The sequence below is a fragment of the Sus scrofa genome, chromosome 9, assembly GCF_054392235.1.
Source record: "Sus scrofa isolate SSC_HxYL_T2T_F1_AM1 chromosome 9, Sscrofa_HxYL_maternal_Yorkshire_Landrace_v2.0, whole genome shotgun sequence".
Lineage (NCBI taxonomy): Eukaryota > Metazoa > Chordata > Mammalia > Artiodactyla > Suidae > Sus > Sus scrofa.
The window spans coordinates 39120943-39139700 of NC_139391.1; the positions used below are offsets into that span (position 1 = coordinate 39120943).

The 18758-nt window shown below is 41.7% G+C and overlaps 2 protein-coding genes across 6 annotated transcripts in view; one reads left to right on the forward strand and one right to left on the reverse strand.

The window, feature by feature from the left end:
* The window catches only part of LOC146399850 (uncharacterized), a 43116-nt gene extending 24790 nt beyond the window's left edge, over positions 1-18326 (reverse strand). The window contains exons 1-2 of one of the 3 annotated variants that reach the window (XR_014815254.1): positions 17024-17114; positions 15110-15211 (exon numbers count right to left, since the gene is read on the reverse strand). Coding sequence is in view for 1 of the 3 variants with exons in the window: in XM_084976038.1 (XP_084832164.1) it covers positions 15110-15211; positions 18016-18102 (189 nt within the window). In the remaining 2 variants the exon portion in view is untranslated. Of the gene's footprint in view, positions 1-15109; positions 15212-17023; positions 17115-18015 lie in introns of those variants that run through there. The other 2 variants (XR_014815253.1, XM_084976038.1) reach the window with 2 other exon arrangements.
* POU2AF2 (POU class 2 homeobox associating factor 2) overlaps positions 1-18758 on the forward strand; it is a 484987-nt gene that overhangs the window by 416825 nt on the left and 49404 nt on the right. The gene's annotated exons all lie outside the window — the stretch shown is intronic.

Genomic DNA, 18758 nt, shown 5'->3' on the forward strand with positions numbered 1-18758 from the left:
GCTGTGGTGTAGGTCGAAGATGTGGCTCAGATCCCATGTTGCTGTGGCTGTGGTGTAGGCCCGAAGCTGCAGCTCCAATTAGGCCCCTAGCCTGAGAACTTCCATATGCCGTAGGTGTGGCCCTAAAAAGGAAAAAAAGAAAGTTAAAAAAGAAAAAAAAAACCACCACAATGTGTGGGTGACCCACAGTGCTGCCCAGCAGTCCTCCAATTTCTTCTGAGCCAATTTTTCATGCCTCCTCCTCACCCAGCACACATGCCAGCTCCGCGGCCTCGCTGACATTGCTCCCCTCTTTCCTTCCCACAACTTAGTTGCTGCTGCTTCACTACCTCTTTGAATGTGTACGAATGTGCCTACTTCCTCTCCTTCACTTCTTAGAGGAAGGAACACTAGACAAGGAAGAGAGGGACGCCGGCGGCAGTGGTGACCATATCCTAGACATTCTATTCATGGCACCAGTGATGGTTACTCTACAGAGGAGGATGGACCCCTACCCAAAATACGGTTCCCATGCTCAGACTGAAGAGGCCACGCACACACCAAAAGGGTCTGAAAAGGTTTATTACTCACTTTCTGGACAGAGTAGGGGAAGCTTCCAAGACGGTCCGAAAATGGTTTGAGGGAGCAGGGAGAGGACACAGCCTTCATGGTTACTGTGCTTAGGGGTTAAGCTACATGCACAAGGGCTTCTCCTACATGGCCTGGGGCTTGAACTGCCCACCAGCACGAAAGAAGGAAGCTCCCAGAATTTCTTGCTCAGAAGTGTGGCAGAGGAGTTCCCATTGTGGCTCAGTGGTAAACAAATCCAACTAGGAACCATGAGGTTTCAGGTTCGATCCCTGGCCTTGCTCAGTGGGTTAAGGATCCAGTGTTGCCATGAGCTGTGGTGTAGGTTGCAGACGCGGCTCGGATCCCGCGTTGCTGTGGCTCTGATGTAGGCTGGTGGCACACTTCCAATTAGACCCCTAGCTTGGGAGCCTCCATATGCCACAGGAGCGGCCCTAGAAAAGGCAAAAAGACAAAAAAAAAAAAGTGTAGAAGTGTGGCAGAATGGGAGTGGGAGTGGGGAGTGGTAGAGCTTAAAAATGACAGCAAACGTCAAAAATGAGGGTCAATCGCAGACTCCCCAAGTCTGTTCTTTGTCTGTCTGTTTCTGTTTGTAGATAGGTTTATTTGTGCCAGATTTTAGATTCCACATGTAAGTTATGTCACATGGTATTTGTCTTTCTCTTTCTGATTTACTTCATTTAGTACAAGAATATCTGGTTGCATCCCTGTTGCTGCAAATGGCATTGTTTTGTTCTCTTTATGGCTGAGTAGTATTTCACTGGGGATTGGTAGATGCAAACTATTACATTTAGAATGGATAAGCAATGGGGTCCCACTGTGCAGCACAGGGAACTATATCTGATCTCTTGGGATAGAACATGATGGAAGATAGTATGATAAAAATAATTTATATATGTATGACTGGGTTACTATGTTGTATAGCAGAAATTGATACAATACTCGAGTTCCTGCTTTGCCTCAGCGGGTTAAGAACCCAACATAGGGTCTGTGAGGTTGTGGGTTCAATTCCTGACCTCACCCAGTGGGTTAAGGATCCCATGTTGCTGCAAGCTACATAGTAGGTCACAGATACGGCTCAGATCCAGTGTTGTCGTGGCTGTGGCATAGGCCTGCAGCAGCGCCAATTCAACCCTGGCAAAGGAACTTCCATATACCTCGAGTGTGGCTGGAAGAAGAAAAAAAAAAAAAGTTCCAAAAATAGACACTTGACTACCCCACATGTACTCATGCCACCAATTACATTCTTTTTGGTTCTTCAGAAACTTTAGTGTTGTCCTTCATATCCCCTTTGGGTAATGGCCATCTAAGTGGCCACCTGACATTGTGGACTCCAGCTCAGAAACTTCTCCCACCTATTCTATCTCTAACTCTGCCAGCACTGCTTTGTCTAACAGCTCTTTATCTCTTATAGATGCCTCATGGGACTCTGTCCCGAGTATCTCGAGACCCCAGTTTGGCTTCCTTAACTCCTCTGTCTAAAATGTCTGTTGATTTTTTAATTACATGAAAAGCCGCTTACGTTATAGTAAAGGGTGGGAAGAAATGGTACCAAAGCCTTATGAAGAGGAGAAAGCCAGAAAGAAACTAAAATGTTAACAGAGATCCTCTCTGGTGGTCAGATGATAAATATATATTTTTATATTTTTGTACACTTTCCAAGTTTCCTACAGTGTGCATACATTACTATCATAAATGTTGTCTAACAGAACAAACCCCACTGACTTCCTCATGATTAAACTAAAAATCCAAACTCCTGGGTTATACATGCAAGGCTCTTCAGAGTCTGCCCCTGAGGTGGCCCCAGTGGTTCCTGACTTCTGGCATTTATGTCCTTGCGTAGTCCCCTCCCACACTGAATAGAGCTGAGCTGTGCAACTGCTAGGATGTTGTGGAAATGATGATGTGTGACTTTGAAGGTCAGGTCGTAGAAGACCTTCTGGCTTCTACATTATACTCTCTCTGATCAGTTGCTCTGGGAAAAGCCCGCTCACCTGTCATGAGAATATTTAAGCAGCCCTCAGGAATGGTCCATGAGATGAGAAACTGAACACGTCTATCAGAAACCAGCACTAACTTGTCAGGTATGCAAGTGAGCTACCTGTTACAAGCAGATCCTTCAGCCCCATTCACACCATCAGATGACCACAGCCCAAGCCGACATCCTGACGGCAACTTTGTGAGAAATCCAAGCCTGAACCATGAAAGGAAGCTGCTCCCCAATTCGTGACCCACAGGAACTGTGATATAACATTGTTTTTGAGCAACTAAGTTCTGAGGTAATTTTTTACACACCAATAGATGCCTAATATGGCTCCTGAAACATCTTTTTTTTTTTTTTTTTTTTTGCTTTTTAGGTCCACACCCGCGGCACATGGAGGTTCCCAGGCTAGAGGTCTAATTGGAGCCACAGCTGCCAGCCTATGCCACAGACACAGCAATGCTGGATCCGGGCCGCGTCTGCAACCTACCCCACAGCTCACAGCAATGCCGGATCCTTAACCCACTGAGCGAGGCCAGGGATCAAACCCTCAACCTCATGGTTCCTAGTCAGATTCATTTCCGCTGCAAACGACAGGAACGCTGAAACGTCTCTCTGATTTCATCTTCCAAAAGTCCCCCTTATGCTTTGCACTCCTTTGGAACGTCTAAGGGATTCCTAGAAACTCTCAGGAATTCATTGCTTTGCATCTGTTAATTCTGCTAGTGATCCTTCTTCTTTATAGTCCTTCACAATGTGGCTCAACACTCACCTAGCTAAAAAAAATTAAATACAAAATTTAAATTTTTGTAAATTTTAAAAATTTAAAGTGATAATAAAAATTAAAATTTTAAATTTAGAAAAACTCACCTCCCCAGTGAAGCAGAACTAGCTTCTCCTTCCTCTGCACAGCCCTGGCCCTCTTTTCCTACCTCTATGAAATCATTTACCCTGTTCCATTGTAATAAATCTATGAGCACATTTGCATTACCCTCTAAACTGTGAGTTATTCAAGGATAAGTTCCAAACCTTGTTTATCTTTGTGTCCTCAGCACCTAAGAGTTTCTGATATAGAGAACATGAAAAATAAATTGTTAATGAATGAACAAAAATATAGAAACCTGAATAACTTAGTGAAGATTCATAGTAGCAAGTCTGTCTTAGCCAGAGGAAGAAATTCAGACAAAAATCTCTGTGTATTAGCTCAGTAAAGAGGTTAAAAAATATCTTTGTGAAAGCAATGACCCCTAAACCAAGTTAAACATCCATAACCATTGGGAGTTCCCATTGTGATGCAGCAGAAACAAACCCAATCAGGATCCATGAGGATGTGGGTTCGATCCCTGGCCTTGCTCAGTGGGTTAAGGATCCTGCATTGCTGTGGCTGTGGCCTAGGCTGGCAGGTACAGCTTCAAATTTGACCCCTAACCTGGGAACTTCCATATGCCGCGGGTGCAGCCCTAAAAAGAAAAAAAAAAAATCCGTAACAACTAATTATTAATCAGGGTGATATTACCTGAGTTATGAAGTTAACTATTGAAAAATAACACCAAAGAATGAAGTGGAATAATTAAGAAAAATCTAAATTATGAAGAAAACCTCGCCAAATGCTACCCCAGAAGAGCTCATTAAAATATAGATTTGATTTAACTATAACTTGGGATTGGCATATGCACACTATTGTATATGAAATGGGTAATCAAACAGGGACCTGCTGAATGGCACAGAGAACTCTATTCGATATTCTATGATAACCAATATGGGAAAAGAATCTGAACAAGAATAGGGGAGTGTAGATGTGATAACTGAATCACGCTGCTTTGCAGCAGAAATTACATAACATGGTAAATCAATGAAATGAGTCCATAAAATTTTTAAAAATGGAAAAAAGTAAAATTAGATTATGGTGATGGTGGTACAAATCTTGGAATTTACTACAATTATTAAATGGATACATTTTATATATGAAAAATATCTCAATAAAGCTATAAAAATAGCAAAGAGAACCCCACTAATACTGAGATTTATAGCAGTGGCAACCCCTAATATCTGAGCTCTTCCCCAAGACAGCTTAGGTGCTTATTGATCTGGTTTTTCATTTTCTCCTCTTTTTGGGTGCATCCAGGTTTCTGTGGCTTTCTTGTCATCTTGGTTCTGCCTATAAGGCAGTGTTTGTCATCATTTCCTAAGAGCAGGCAGGAAGCTAATGTGCTCCACCAGCGACTCCCATCGCCCACCACCACCATCAGCTACTGCTCAGTGCCCTTCTCCTGGGACATCCTTTCTCCCACAAGCCCCCGGTCTGCAGAAAACCCGGAGCCCCCCAGTTCTAAAGTACCAATCTCCCCACACCCCAGACTAAGTTCAGTCCCTGGGCGCCTTGGTGACGGAGGACTGTGAAAGGAGTCGCTCTCACTCTCACAGGAACGGAGCAGGACCGAAATCAACCAGGGCATCAACGGACCAGGTTATCACACATTCCCACCGCTCTTTCCTCCCTTCCTCCCAACCCAAGGCCAGTCCCTCCTTCAAGGCCAAATTTAGGAGTCAAAACGTCTGTGGAGTCTTTCCCCATGACTGGAAACTGCGCTCATGTCACCTGCAGCATAATCCATGGCATTCTTCACACCACCCTGCCATGTCTTGCCTCATACCGCGCTTTTGTTTCATGTATTAACATACAGCAATTTAGTAACTTGCTTCATTGTTGCAATCCATTGTCTTCCCCATGACAATAGAACTGATTTTTTTTAAAATATTAGAATGGATGGACCTAACCCAATGGAGTCACTTTGAAGGAAATAATATATCACAACCATATATTTGTACTTGTATGATGTTATCATTGCTCAAAACACTTTTCTAATTCAGACATCTTTCTTTGTGATCACATCTTAAATGCCTCTAATCTTCAATACACCTAAATTCTTAGAAAGCAGAAACTGGGTCAGGTACTCCTTTGTTAAAGCTCTACACGCAGACCAGAGACACACGGAAGTAAAGTTAAGGAGTGATGAACCGGGATGAGACATGACAAAGGGACCAGCACACAGAGGTGGGGCATCAGGGGATGGGATCTGGCAGAGAAGTGACACCAGGGAAGCCGTTGAAGGCGGGCACGTTTTCCGGGAGGAGGAGACGATTAAGTCTGCACCACACTACTTCAGCCAAATTCCCCATGACATCCGCAACTCCACCAGGTTCTGTTTGGCTCATCAGGGATCCCTTGAAAGACGGGGGCTCTCAGGAGAAATAAAGTGAAAAGTATTTCTTCTCCTTGGTCTCAGATCCTTGACCGGAGCAGAAACCTGGAGCCTCTGTGGGAAGACCTGTAAGCAGGTTCTCGGCTTAGCTATACTTTGTGCAGAATATAAACTTGAAGACAAGCATTCTTGAGCACTGTATTCTCTCTGTATGCCTAGCACTTCTATGGTGCTGGCACATAGTAGGCACTCACTGAATGTTTGTTGAATGAATGAATGTTAGCAAGTCAGAGCCTTCTAGAAGCAGGCAATATTCTTTCTGTCTCACTCTCTAGGCCGTGAGTACTGATAGACTGACTTGACCTGAAGGTGTGAGCTAGATGCATTCTTACTTGAATGAATACTATCATTTCCTTGAAAGCTTGTGCGCTGACAAACCAGTTCCCTGGTGTAAATGTAAGACAATTAAAGGACAGAACTGAAGCGAATGGAGTAAGAACCTATCGTTTTGAATGAGCTTCTCTCGTTTCTGACAATAGGTTTTGATTAAACCAAATGTTTGAATATTTAAATAAATATTTAAATGCACATTTAAGTATTTAAATAGCAGTTACAAGAAATATGTTATTTCAATTTGGGCAAAGGCAGCAGACAGCTGAGACAAGAAACCACACAGTGACATGCAAAACCCAGGAGCAGGATGTGTTTCCCACGCTATGCTGTGACATGGAGCACTGGGCCAAGTAGGTTTCAGCCTTTATCCCTTTGTCTAAACTCATTGCTGACACCTGGTAAATTTGAAAAGTCTTAACTGATTTCCAAGAAATTTTGAGTACTACATTGATTTTGTTGGTTTATGATTTGGTATTTTTTTAATGCTGCAGCTGCTTTGCTCTTACAATTTTTTTTTCTTTTTGTCTTTTGTCTTTTTAGGACACACCCATGGCATATGGAGGTTCCCAGGCTAGGGGTTGAATCGGAGTTACAGCTGCCGGCCTACGGCAGAGCTACAGCCACAGCAACGCGGGATCCAAGCCACATCTTCTAACTACACCACAGCTCACGGCAATGCCAGATCCTTAACCCACTGAGCAAAGCCAGGGATCAAACCTGCAACCTCATGGTTCCTAGTCAGATTTGTTTCCACTGTGCCACAACGGGAACTTCTGCTCTTACAAATTTGATGCAACACAACAAAAGAAAACATTTTTTCACTAGCACTGAATTTTAGTAAAATGCGTAAAATTTGATTTATATAGGCATCAAGACTACTCCTAGTAACAAATGTTCCAAAAATGTATCCCTTTAATTGTAGATAAATGCGGATAAACACATTCTATATGGTTTTGAAGCCAAGCAATCCACAACTCATTCAGAACTGATGTTTGCTTGGAATATAATCCCAGTGGAAAGCCATGTTTAAATAATAAAAGTATTTTCCTGTGAAGCTTTTGATAAAGGCTAAAGAAAATAACTTGTATTTATACAGCTAAAGCAGAAATATTTTAAAATGCTTTTTAGGGTAGCTGCTTAGTGACTTTTACTTCTAAATTCTGAATTCATTTTTAGAACTCTACTCCAAAAACAGAGATTGTCAAGTGCTTCTGGCTGTAGGTTGTGGTTGCATTTGGCTAGGTTTCTTCAAAGACAGGAAGCATAAGAAACCATTGACTCAGACAAAGGCACCACCTTAGGTTCTTGAGACCCACAGTGAGTTAGAGAACCAAGCCCAGTGCTCTCCCTGGGGGCAGTCCTGCTATCATTGGGGGACCGTCCAGCTACCCAGCTTTCCACTCACCTCTGAAAGACCTCAGGGCCAATCCCATCACACCTCACACCCACGATCCCCATGCCCTCACCTCCCCACTGCTCCCTCTATGCCTAATTCTGACCTATTCTTTCCTTTGCAAATCCTTCAAATGGATGCTTGGACCTTTCGATCAGCAACCCTCCCTGTATCCTCTCTTCTTCTCATGTCCCAAATGAAAACTTAGCTCTCTCCTTGGAAACTCTCTGGCCTCTGCCTTCTCAGCCCTCTGCAGCTCCAGGTTCCATTAGGGGTCTTTTGGGTTCCAAGTGCCACTTCCAAACCATTATTCACTTATTCTTGATCCTAAGAAATCCCTGACTCCTTCTCCCTCTCCTCGCCACTGACATCTCTTCAGGTTATAATCATGTCCTTCATTTTGTGAAGAACTCAGCTCCCAGCCATGGAAACCCTTGGCACCCTAACTCATTATCATCCTTTTTCACTTCATATGGTCTTTAACAAACACATGAAGGAAGGAAAAATATATGCAAGATGTTCAATGTGACCAGCTTCAAGCAAACACAAATTAAAACAAAGCCCATCAAGTTCAATACTAGCAAATTTTCTAATTATAAGCTGAATAATATTGAGTTCGTTGCAGAGGTGGAAACATGAGAATTCTCACACACGAATGGGACTGTACATTGGTCCAGCCACAGAAGAGATTTTGCTGTAAAAGCCACATTGGAGATAAGTATATCCAGAAATACTACTTTTAGATACATGTACATGGACACAAAATTGGAAAGTTGATTTCATTATTGTTCACATCTTGAACAACCCAAATGTCCATCAAGAGATGAATGGGGAATTAGTTGTGGCTTCTTAACACACGGAAATAATATGTAGCAATTAAAGTACATATACAAAAAATAAAAACATGAATTTGGATAAAAGTTATCACTGGGGTAAGAAAGAGGATGGTAGGACTGCAGATGGGTACAAATGTCTTCATCTGTATCTATTACTATATTTTATTTATTACATTAAAAAAGACATGTAGGAGTACCACGGTGACTCAGCAGGTTAAGGATCAGCATTGTCGCTGCTGTGGCTCTGATCGCTGCTATGGCTCAGGTTTAATCTCTGGCCCCAGAATTTCTGAAAGCCATAGATATAGCCAAAATAAAAAAGGAAAGGGACAACAGTAATTAACACAACATGATAGGAGTTCCCGTCGTGGCATAGGGGAAACGAATCCCACTAGGAACCATGAGGTTGAAGGTTCAATCCCTGGCCTCACTCAGTGGGTTAATGATCTGGCATTGCCATGAACTGTGGTGTAGGTCACAGATATGGCTCGGACCCTGTGTTGCTGTGCCTGTGGCTGTGGCTGGCAGCTACAGCTCCGATTAGACCCCTAGCCTGGGAACCTCCACATGCCGCAGGTGCTGCCCTAAAAAGACAAAAGACAAAAAAAAAAAAAAAAAAATCCACATTATAAATCAACAATACTTTAGTAGAAAATAAAATAAAATCATTTTAAAAAGGAGTGATTAAAAACATGAAATAAGGCAAAGAGATAAGCCAGAGTAACAGGTAATTTGTAAAAAAAGAAAAAGAAAAAAATGTTCAGTCATTTCTTCTTGGCAAAAGATTGAAAAGCTTAGACAACTTAAGAATTTCAAATAATCTCCTAACAATATATATAATATCAACATAGGAAAAAAGAAAAAGGTTTGGTAGTTTTTCAGTTAACAGTACTTATATTACACATCTAAGCTTAAAATTTGCATGAAATTAATTCACGTGAGGAATAAATTCTTGAGTATTTAGTATTGATCACAATTACCAAATAACAGTCAAATCCCCACAACACTTCATACTACATGAAAACAATCTTATGCCAAGTACAAATCTCCAAAACATTCAGGAGGGAAAGAAAAGAGTAATTTTTTCTACACCTGGCCTTACTTAGGAGAGAAATGCTTTATTTATTCAACATCATTGTGAAATGAAGTGCTTCAAATAATTGTACTCCTTTAAGTGCCAAGACTTTTTTTATTAATAATTTTAACCACTTGTATTGGAATCCTTTTTGGAAAGCTGTTGCACCCTTGAATGTTTTTCTCCCCTTTCTCAAGAGGGTAGAGAGAATATGATTAAGCTTTTCATGTTGACCTGGGGTCAAGGTCAAGTAGGCTCCCAAGGTCATTTTGTCTTATGATTCCAAAGGATTTTTGTCCACCTTCGTCTCCAGGAAATACATGTAGTAGTAGTTCTCTGCATATTTTGGGCAGCTAAACAATTGGTGAATGTGTCTCAAAAAAATTACTCTTTTTCATATTTGTTTAAGTCATTGCTTCAATTTCACTGAGCTTGAGGAACATCCCTTCATAAACACACATCTGCCAATACTCCTGTAATTCCACAGTGCTTCTGATTGATCTGGTCCATATTTCATAATCATCTTCACCAAAATCAACAGCAGTAATCTGTCCATCAAGACTGTTTATCCCAGCAGTAAATGACTACAAGGCTGGGGATTTCAAATTGCTGTGGGTGTCTTAAGCCTAAATTCTACTTATTCTCATGTTGTCAGCCTCCACCAGTAGCTTTCTAGTTCCCCCTTACTGGTATGCTGATTAGAATCCACACAGGGCTAGGAAATTAGGTAGTTTATTCTAAAGTAAGAGTAAATGCGCTTTACTGACAGACTAGAGTCCTTCCCATGAGGTAAGCGTGTAGAGTTGGATCCATGAACCATTTTTAAGCTCTGCATGTGTATCCAAGCTCTGCAATGCTGCGGGTGGATAAGTGAGTTGCCAGAGGCTCCCTCTAGAAAGATGAACCATTGTCAGCATGGGGCCATTAATGCAAGTTGGAACTGAGGCCATTCCAGTGGCTCATTTGCATCATTATAGAATTTACCTTTCTTTTGATTCTTCCTCTGATTGGACAAGGTTGCATTTGATACTAGTTCTTTTTTAGTTTTGAACAATTTCAGATAAAGTTCTGGTACTCAGGACATTTTCTTAAAGGATGCCTGCCATTCTATTCTCTAAACCAGAGACTAGCCTGCAGGCCAAATACTGGCCATTTTTAGAAATAAAGTTTTATTAGAACTCAGCTTACTTATTTGATATATTATTTATTACTTATTATTACTCACTTTACTTATTATCTATGATGGCTTTAATGCTACAATGGCAGAATTGAATGGCCGAGACTGAGACTAATGGTCCAGAAAGCCTAAAATATTTACAGAAAAAGTTAACCTGCCCTGTCCATGCTAACTAGTCACTCTTCCTAAACAGATTTACTTCCTCTAAGAGGTGAATTCCATCAATACCTTTCTTTTTCAAAATGAAAACATGGAAAAAATGTAAAATAATCTGACAGCTTACTGAGGAAATGCTTAGTAGTATCTGAGCTACTTTAATGTATTAACAGGTCAATTCTTAACAGCTGACAGTGTTTCCACTGGACAAGGGCAGTTAGAGGCAACAGTGGAGTTTATAAAGGCACCTCATAAGAATAATAACGATAACATCTTCCAACTGCAGCAAAGGTGCACATTATAATTTCATCTCAGATATAAAATTAGATAAGAGATAGAAAATACATGAGATGATAATTGTGCTATACAACAATGCATCACTGATGTGGTATTAGACTCAGAGTTTGGAAAAATTACAAACCCTGAAAAATAGCTGTATGTTATTAACCCTAAAAATAGACTATAATGTTACTAAGGCAATGTACAGTGTATGCTTTGTAGTAAAACAAACATTATTTGGAGCTACTTAGATTTTTTTCAATCTAATATTAAGGAAAGAAAATACAACCAAAATGTGCTATCAGAAAATAGAATCAATAGTTATAATTTAACTCTTCTATTTTATGATACATATCAAGAATTTGATTGCTAAATATAGTTGTAATGTTTGAAGGCAAATGATTTGACCTATGGTATCCCAAGTCCATGAAATAACTTTTTAAATCCTATGAGTTCTAACATACGTTGGACATATAGGTTGAACAGGCCCGTTGAGTGTGATTTCATTAAAACTCAGCTCTATTTTTGTCTCCTCAGTGCCCTTTGAAGCTATTCAGTGAATGAAGCTTTGCCCCTGTACTAGATAAAAAACTTAGGAGGCCTCAGCTAAGTAGCCAAATATAATCTCATTTCAAAAACTGAACATCCAGTTCAGGCCACAATCAATACTTTAATCTCCACTCAATCTTACACATGAGTGTAAGGTATTAATACCTTGCAATCTGCTAAGTTTTATTAAAGGCAAGTACTATTCATGTATTTTACCTTAAAGAAACAATCTGAAAGACTAGAATAATCAAACAGCATAGTATTGGTGAAAGAACAGAAACACACATCGGAAAAGATCAGCAGATCAGAACAGGGAGCCCAGAAATAGACCCAAGCCAATATAGTCAATTGATCTGTGAAATGGGAGTGACGATTCATTGGAAAAAGAACAGTTTTTCAATAAATGACATAGAATAATTGGATTCCACATGCCAAAGGAAAAAAAAAAAATCAACTGAGCACAGACCTTACATCTTTTACAAAAATTACTCAAGAATTGGGAGTTCCCGTCGTGGCGCAGTGGTTAACGAATCCGACTAGGAACCATGAGGTTGCGGGTTCGGTCCCTGCCCTTGCTCAGTGGGTTAACGATCCGGCGTTGCCGTGAGCTGTGGTGTAGGTTGCAGACGCGGCTTGGATCCCACGTTGCTGTGGCTCTGGCGTAGGCCGGTGGCTACGGCTCCAATTAGACCCCTAGCCTGGGAACCTCCATATGCTACGGAAGCGGCCCAAAGAAATAGCAAAAAAAAAAAAAAAAAAAAAAAATTACTCAAGAATAGACCTAAATGTAAAATGCAAAACACAGGATTTATAGAAGAGAATATAGTAGAAAATCTAGGCAACCTTGAGTTTGTCAACTGATTTCTAGATGCAACATTAAAAGCAAAATCCATGAAGGACAAAATTGATGATAAATAGAATTTACTAAGATTAGAAAGTTCTGCTCTGTGAAAATCATTGTTAAGAGAATGAAAAGATGAGCCACATGCCAGGCAAAAATCCTTACTAAACACTTATCTAATTTAAAAAACATATCCTAAATAGAAAAAAAAAAAAAAAAAAGACTCAAAACTCATCAAAAAGAAAACAAATAGGGAGTTCCCTTTGTGGCACAGCGGAAATGAATCCAACTAGTATCCATGAGGATGCAGGTTTCATCCCTGGCCTCACTCAGTGGGTTAAAGATCTGGTGTTGCTATGTCTGTGGTGTAGGTCACAGACATGGCTTGGATCCCATATTGCTGCAGTTGTGGTGTAGACTGGCAGCCATAGCCTCAATTTGACCCCTAGCCTGAGAACTTCTACATAGCTATGCCATGAGTGCAGGCCTAAAAAGCAAAAAAAAAAAAAAAAAAAAAAAAAAAGGAGGAAACAAACAACACAAATAAATAAAGGGCAAAATATATGAACAGATATCTCACCAAAGAAGACAGATGGAAATAAAATATGCATCTGAAAAGAGGCCCAAATGATTTGCCCTTAGGAAACTGAAAATTAAAACGATGAGATTCCACCATACACCTATTAGAATGGCTAAATTCCAAAACGCTGACAATAGCAATTGCTGGCAATGATGCAGAAAAAATAAGAACTCTTGTTCATTGTTAATGGGAATGCAAACTTGAACAACCATATTGGGAGGGCAGTTCAACAGTTTCTTAGAAAATGTAGTTATATCATACACTCTTAGATACCTAAAAAAACATGTCTACACAAAAATCTGCACACAAATGTTTACAGCAGCTTTATTTATAATTGCCAGAAGTCAGAAGCAACCGAAATGTCCTTCAATAGGTCAATGGATAAACAAATTTTGGAGCATTCATACAATGAAATATTATTCAATGATAAAAAAAGAACTGAGCTATCAAGACCAAAAAGACATAACTCTACCCAATATTCTGTGATGATCTATGTGGGAAAAGAATCTGAAAGAGAATGGACATGTGCATATGACTGAATCACTTCGTTGTATAGCAGAAATTATCACAACCTTGTAAATTACCTATATTTCAGATAAAACCTTAAAAAAAAAACCCAAAAGACATGAGTGAATCATAAATGAATATTGCTAATTGAAAGAAATCAGTCTGAAAAGGCTACTTACTACATGATTCCAATCTCATTTTTTTGGTAAATAGCATCTTTTGTATCTTAGTGCCTCAGTTGAAACTTGAACTTGAATGTCCTGATGTCCTGTTATAAATGTATATAAGCACCTATACAGGGACCAAGAAATATTCAGCCATAAAACAATTCTAAATATAAGCCTCCTAACTTTTTATGTTACTTTTCTAACTAGATTATATGCTCTTTAAGTGTTATATTCATAGATTCTTCTTCTCTGTAAAGTATGCACATACACACACATACATACACATCAAAAAAAAAACCCATTTTTTTTTTTTTTTTGTCTCTTTGCCTTTTCTAGGGCCGCTCCCGCAGCATATGGAGGTTCCCAGGCTAGGGGTCGAATTGGAGCTGTAGCCACCGGCCTACGCCAGAGCCACAGCAACACAGGATCTGAGCCGAGTCTGCAACCTACACCACAGCTCACAGCAATGCTGGATCCTTAACCCACTGAGCAAGGCCAGGGATCGAACCTGCAACCTCATGGTTCCTAGTCAGATTCATTAACCACTGTGCCACGATGGGAACTTCCCCCCCCCCATAATTTTTTAATCCCCAGTTGATTCAGTCCATACTGGTTGCTGACTTGTTGATAGTGTATCTGTTTATAATTAATTCTACAAAAGCAATCAAGCATGAATTTGAGGTTGGAACACGTCGTTTGGAGCCAGACTTGGACTGCTGAGTTTTCAGTGAAATCACTAGTTGACCACTGGAAAACTGGTATTGGTTAGTGCAACTATCATCATCCACAGAAAGACCCAGATCAGACAGTCAACCCTGAAGCTCCGTGCAGTGACCAATGTTGCATTCAGAGCAAAGAGAACATCAAAATTACTGAACTAATACATTCCCCGGGTGACATATTTTTTAGTTCACTTGAATCAATAAAACTAACATTTCCAATTGAGAGATTAGGTCCTCTAGAACTACCAGACACAGAGCTTAAAATTCAGGTGAAATATATCATTTTTCTATACAGGTGAGCAAACCAGCTCGGTTCACTCTGAAGTCTGTAACGATGGGAGCATTTCCATGGTTCCTTTGGGTCAAGGGGAAATCTGACTGGTTCCAAACTGTTCCTCCTTGACCAGGGCTGAAGTTTTCATTTTATCACCCCCTTCCCACACAAGGTAGCCAAAATTCCTCACCCTCAGGGACAAAATTCTTGTTCAGGAGCTTGCAGGGAACCAGGAGCATAGGACAGAGGGCTGTGCACAAGCAGCAGATGGATTGGGGTGCGAAGGACCAACTACTCACTCCATCCCTAATCCTCACCAAACCTGGGTGTCGGCTGCTCCCCAGTTGAAACACTAGAGTCTGTCGTCTTTCTTCCACTTCTCTTTCCCTGAGCTCCAGGTTCACCTTACCTTTGGGGCTGGAAAACTGCTCAACATAAGCATGCATCGGATCTCTCTTGGCAGGTTAGTCCAGCAGCTCTTTTCAAGTCTTTGTTTCTGCTTCTGTGTGGGCTGGAAAAGAGAAGACAGCCCCCAGGGCACCGGTGAGAGAGCAGAAGGGAAAAGGTATGCTAAACATATGTCTGAAAACACACAGATTTAACACCCCTCAGGATAGCCCTGCCATGAATGCTTTCCAACAAATACCCTTTCCTCTTGGCAAAAACTGCTATCCTTATTCACCTCCCATGTTGTGTTTTTAAAAGCAAAATGGTTTAAAAACAAGAAGTGATAGGAGTTCCCTTTGTGGCTCAGCAGTTAAGGAACCTGACTAGGACCCCTAAAGATACGGGTTCGATCCCTGGCCTCAATCAGTGGGTTAAGGATCCAGCGTTGGCATGAGCTGCGGTGTAGGTTGCAGACGGGGCTTGGATCCTGCATTGTGTGGTTGTGGTTGTGGCTGTGGTGTGGGCCAGCAGCTGTAGCTCCACTTAGACCCCTAGCCTGTAGCTTTGTAGGGATCCATTGGTCCTAAGAGAATGAGCTCCAAGGGGCTGAGTATCTGAACAGAATCAGTCAAAACAGATGTAGATTCTAGAATAGCTCCAAAGATATTCCACTATGTTAAGCCTGTTCAGAGAAATGTTTGCTACAGTGGCAAAAACACAACATCTTCCATAAGTGATACTGGGGAAACTGGACGGCTATGTGTAAACAATGAGATTAAAACATTTCCAGGAGTTCCCATCACGGCACGACAGAAACGAATCCGACTAGGAACCATGAGGTTGCAGGTTCAATCCCTGGCCTCGATCAGTGGGTTAAAGGATCTGGCGTTGCCATGAGCTGTGGTGTAGGTCGAAGATGCGGCTTGAATCTGGTGTTGCTGTGGCTGTAGCGTAGGCTGGCAGCTGTATCTCCAATTTGACCCTTAGCCTGGGAACTTCCATGTGCCGTGGGTGTGGCCCTAAAAAGACAAATGACAAAAAAAATTTTCAGGGAGTTCCTGTTGTGGCTCAGCAGTAATGAGCCCAACTAGTATCCGTGAGGATGTGAATTTGATCCCTGACCTCGCTCAGTGGGTTAAGGATCTGTCATTGCTAAGAGCTGTGGTGTAGGTCGCAGGAGCAGCTCGAATCCTGCATTGCTGTGGCTGTGGTGTAGGCCAGCAACTCCAGCTCCAATTTGACCCCTAGCCTGGGAACTTCCACATGCCCTAGGTGCAGCTGTAAAAAAAAAAAAAAAAATTCCTCTCAACATATAAAAAAATAAACTCAAAACAGATTAAAGACCTAAATGTTAGACCTGAAACCATAAAACTCCTAGAAGAGGATGTATGCAGAACCCTCTTTGACATAAATTGTGGCGGGATTTTTTTGAATCTGTCTCCTTAGGTAAAAGAAATAAAAGCAAAAATAAACAAATGGGACCTAATTAAACTTAAAAGCTTTTTGCATGACAAAGGAAACCCCTGACAAAACAAAAAGACAAGCTTGGAACAGGAGAAAATATTTGCAAATGATATGACCAGCAAGAGGTTAATATTCAAAACACATAAACAGTACATACAACTCAATATCAAAAATACAAACGACCCCATCAAAAAATGGGCAGAAGACCTGAATAGACATTTTTTCACAGAAGACGGAGAGGTAGGGAACGGGCCCATGAAACGGTGGTCAGGATCTCTGTTTCCCTCCTCCGCTCGTCCTTACTTATCGCCAAAGCCAGTCAATAACCCCCTGAATGTAACACTTGAAGAACATAAAGGGAAGATGATTTAGAGAAACCTAAGAAGCAGTGAGAGTTATTACCAACCGGGTATAGGATATCCCCTCTGTGATTTTCAGAGAGCCCTGAGGAGATGGAATTGCATTTTCTAACCTGATACTGAGAAGGTAAGGTTGGTTTTATCCAGAGGACTCTGTCTCTCCCTTCACAGCTCTGCATCCCCAGCAGTCACTCAGGGAAGGATGACTTTGCGTCCCTGCTGTTCACCATGAGAAGAGAACTGGTTCCTACTCCTAGGCTGCTGGAATGGATGCTACCGACTGCAGGAATAATACTGCAGCAGATACAGAACACATGAACAGTGTCTGGCCCTAAAAGCCAGGAAACAATATTTTTTTTAATGGCCACACCCATGGCACATGGAAGTTCCTGGGCCAGACACTGAATGAGCGGCATAGGTCACAGAGGCCAGATACGTTAACCCGCTGCACCGGACTGGAGATCCAACCTGCACCTCTTCAGCAACCCAAGCTGCTGCAGTCAGATTCTTAACCCACAGTGCCACTCTGGGAACTCCTGCAAGCAATATTTTTAAACCAAACTAATTTGAAAAGTTGTATATCTAGCTGAGGACCCAGAAATCTAATGCAAAAAAAAAAAAAAATATGCTAAGTTAACACACAGTGGTTACAAAGGGAGGAAGTGCCAAGACCAGACTGATGGTGGAGAAGCAGCCACCAGCTGGGACACTGGTGTAGGGTCTGGAAGTCCCACCTCCAAGGAGATGGTCACCTGGAAGAGGTTCCAGACCAGAAGAGGGGCTAACAGTCTTCTACCAGCTTTGTGGTCAGAGGTAGAGCTCTCTCAGTCCTGGGTCCAGGAGGCTCACCAAGGTTTATTCCTGGGGGAAAAATACTAGACGAGATAAGGGCCAACATTCTCTCGCCAGGGCCATTGAGATGACAGATCAATCCCACTGAGGGCTAACGTTTGTTTGGTTTGATCTAGGATCTAACCTGGGCAGTCCTCATAAATAAGAGTTACACCACCACAGTGCAGCCATCTGGAGGCACGTCATTTTCCTGGGCCCCATTTTATGGATGAGGAAACAGGCAAGGAGAAGTTATGTAAATTCTCATACTTACATAGTTGATACGGTGGAGCCAGGTTCGAATATGTCCTAACCGTTCTAGAGCTGGTGCACTTAACCACTTGACGGTGCTGCTTCTCATGGACCAGAGAGGTGTTCCCACCCCCAGGGTCACCCACAGAACAATGCTTCTCTTCTACCTGCTGTCTACCTACTCCAGCTGGCAGCAAGGGCAGACGGAAAGAGTCAGAAGAAAGAGCAGTGAAGTTGGAGAAATGGCCTCCTTCTCCTCAGACAGCCAGGGAAACAGCATTTAGGGTTTTCAGGAAGAAAAGAGTATATTCCTTCCATATCACTGCAGTTCCCAAGACATCTTCCTCTTAGTCATGTCAGGGGCTTTTGGTGAAGGGACTGATGGGGTTGAGGCGCCACCTAGTGGCTGAAACTGAAAATATACCCAGAGGATGTTCCTGGAGCAACAGAGGCAAAGAAAGAAGCAGAGAGCTGTCCAAGGCAGAGAAAGGGAACCCAAAGCAAAAACTACCCCCACTTCAAGCCTTTCTGCACCTCCTGTAGCCTGTAGCCACACGTAATTGAAATATTTTTTTTATGCCAGCCTGCTTAAGGATTTACCCAGCAGAACAGGAACAAAGGAACAGCTAGAATCCAGGAGACCTAAACCCCAGACCTGTCAACTTACCCTACAACAGCCTGAAAAATTGTCTCCTAAAATCTCTCCCCAGGGTTAGGAACCATCTTGGATGGCTGTAGGCTGAATTCAACACCTGGGAGAAACTC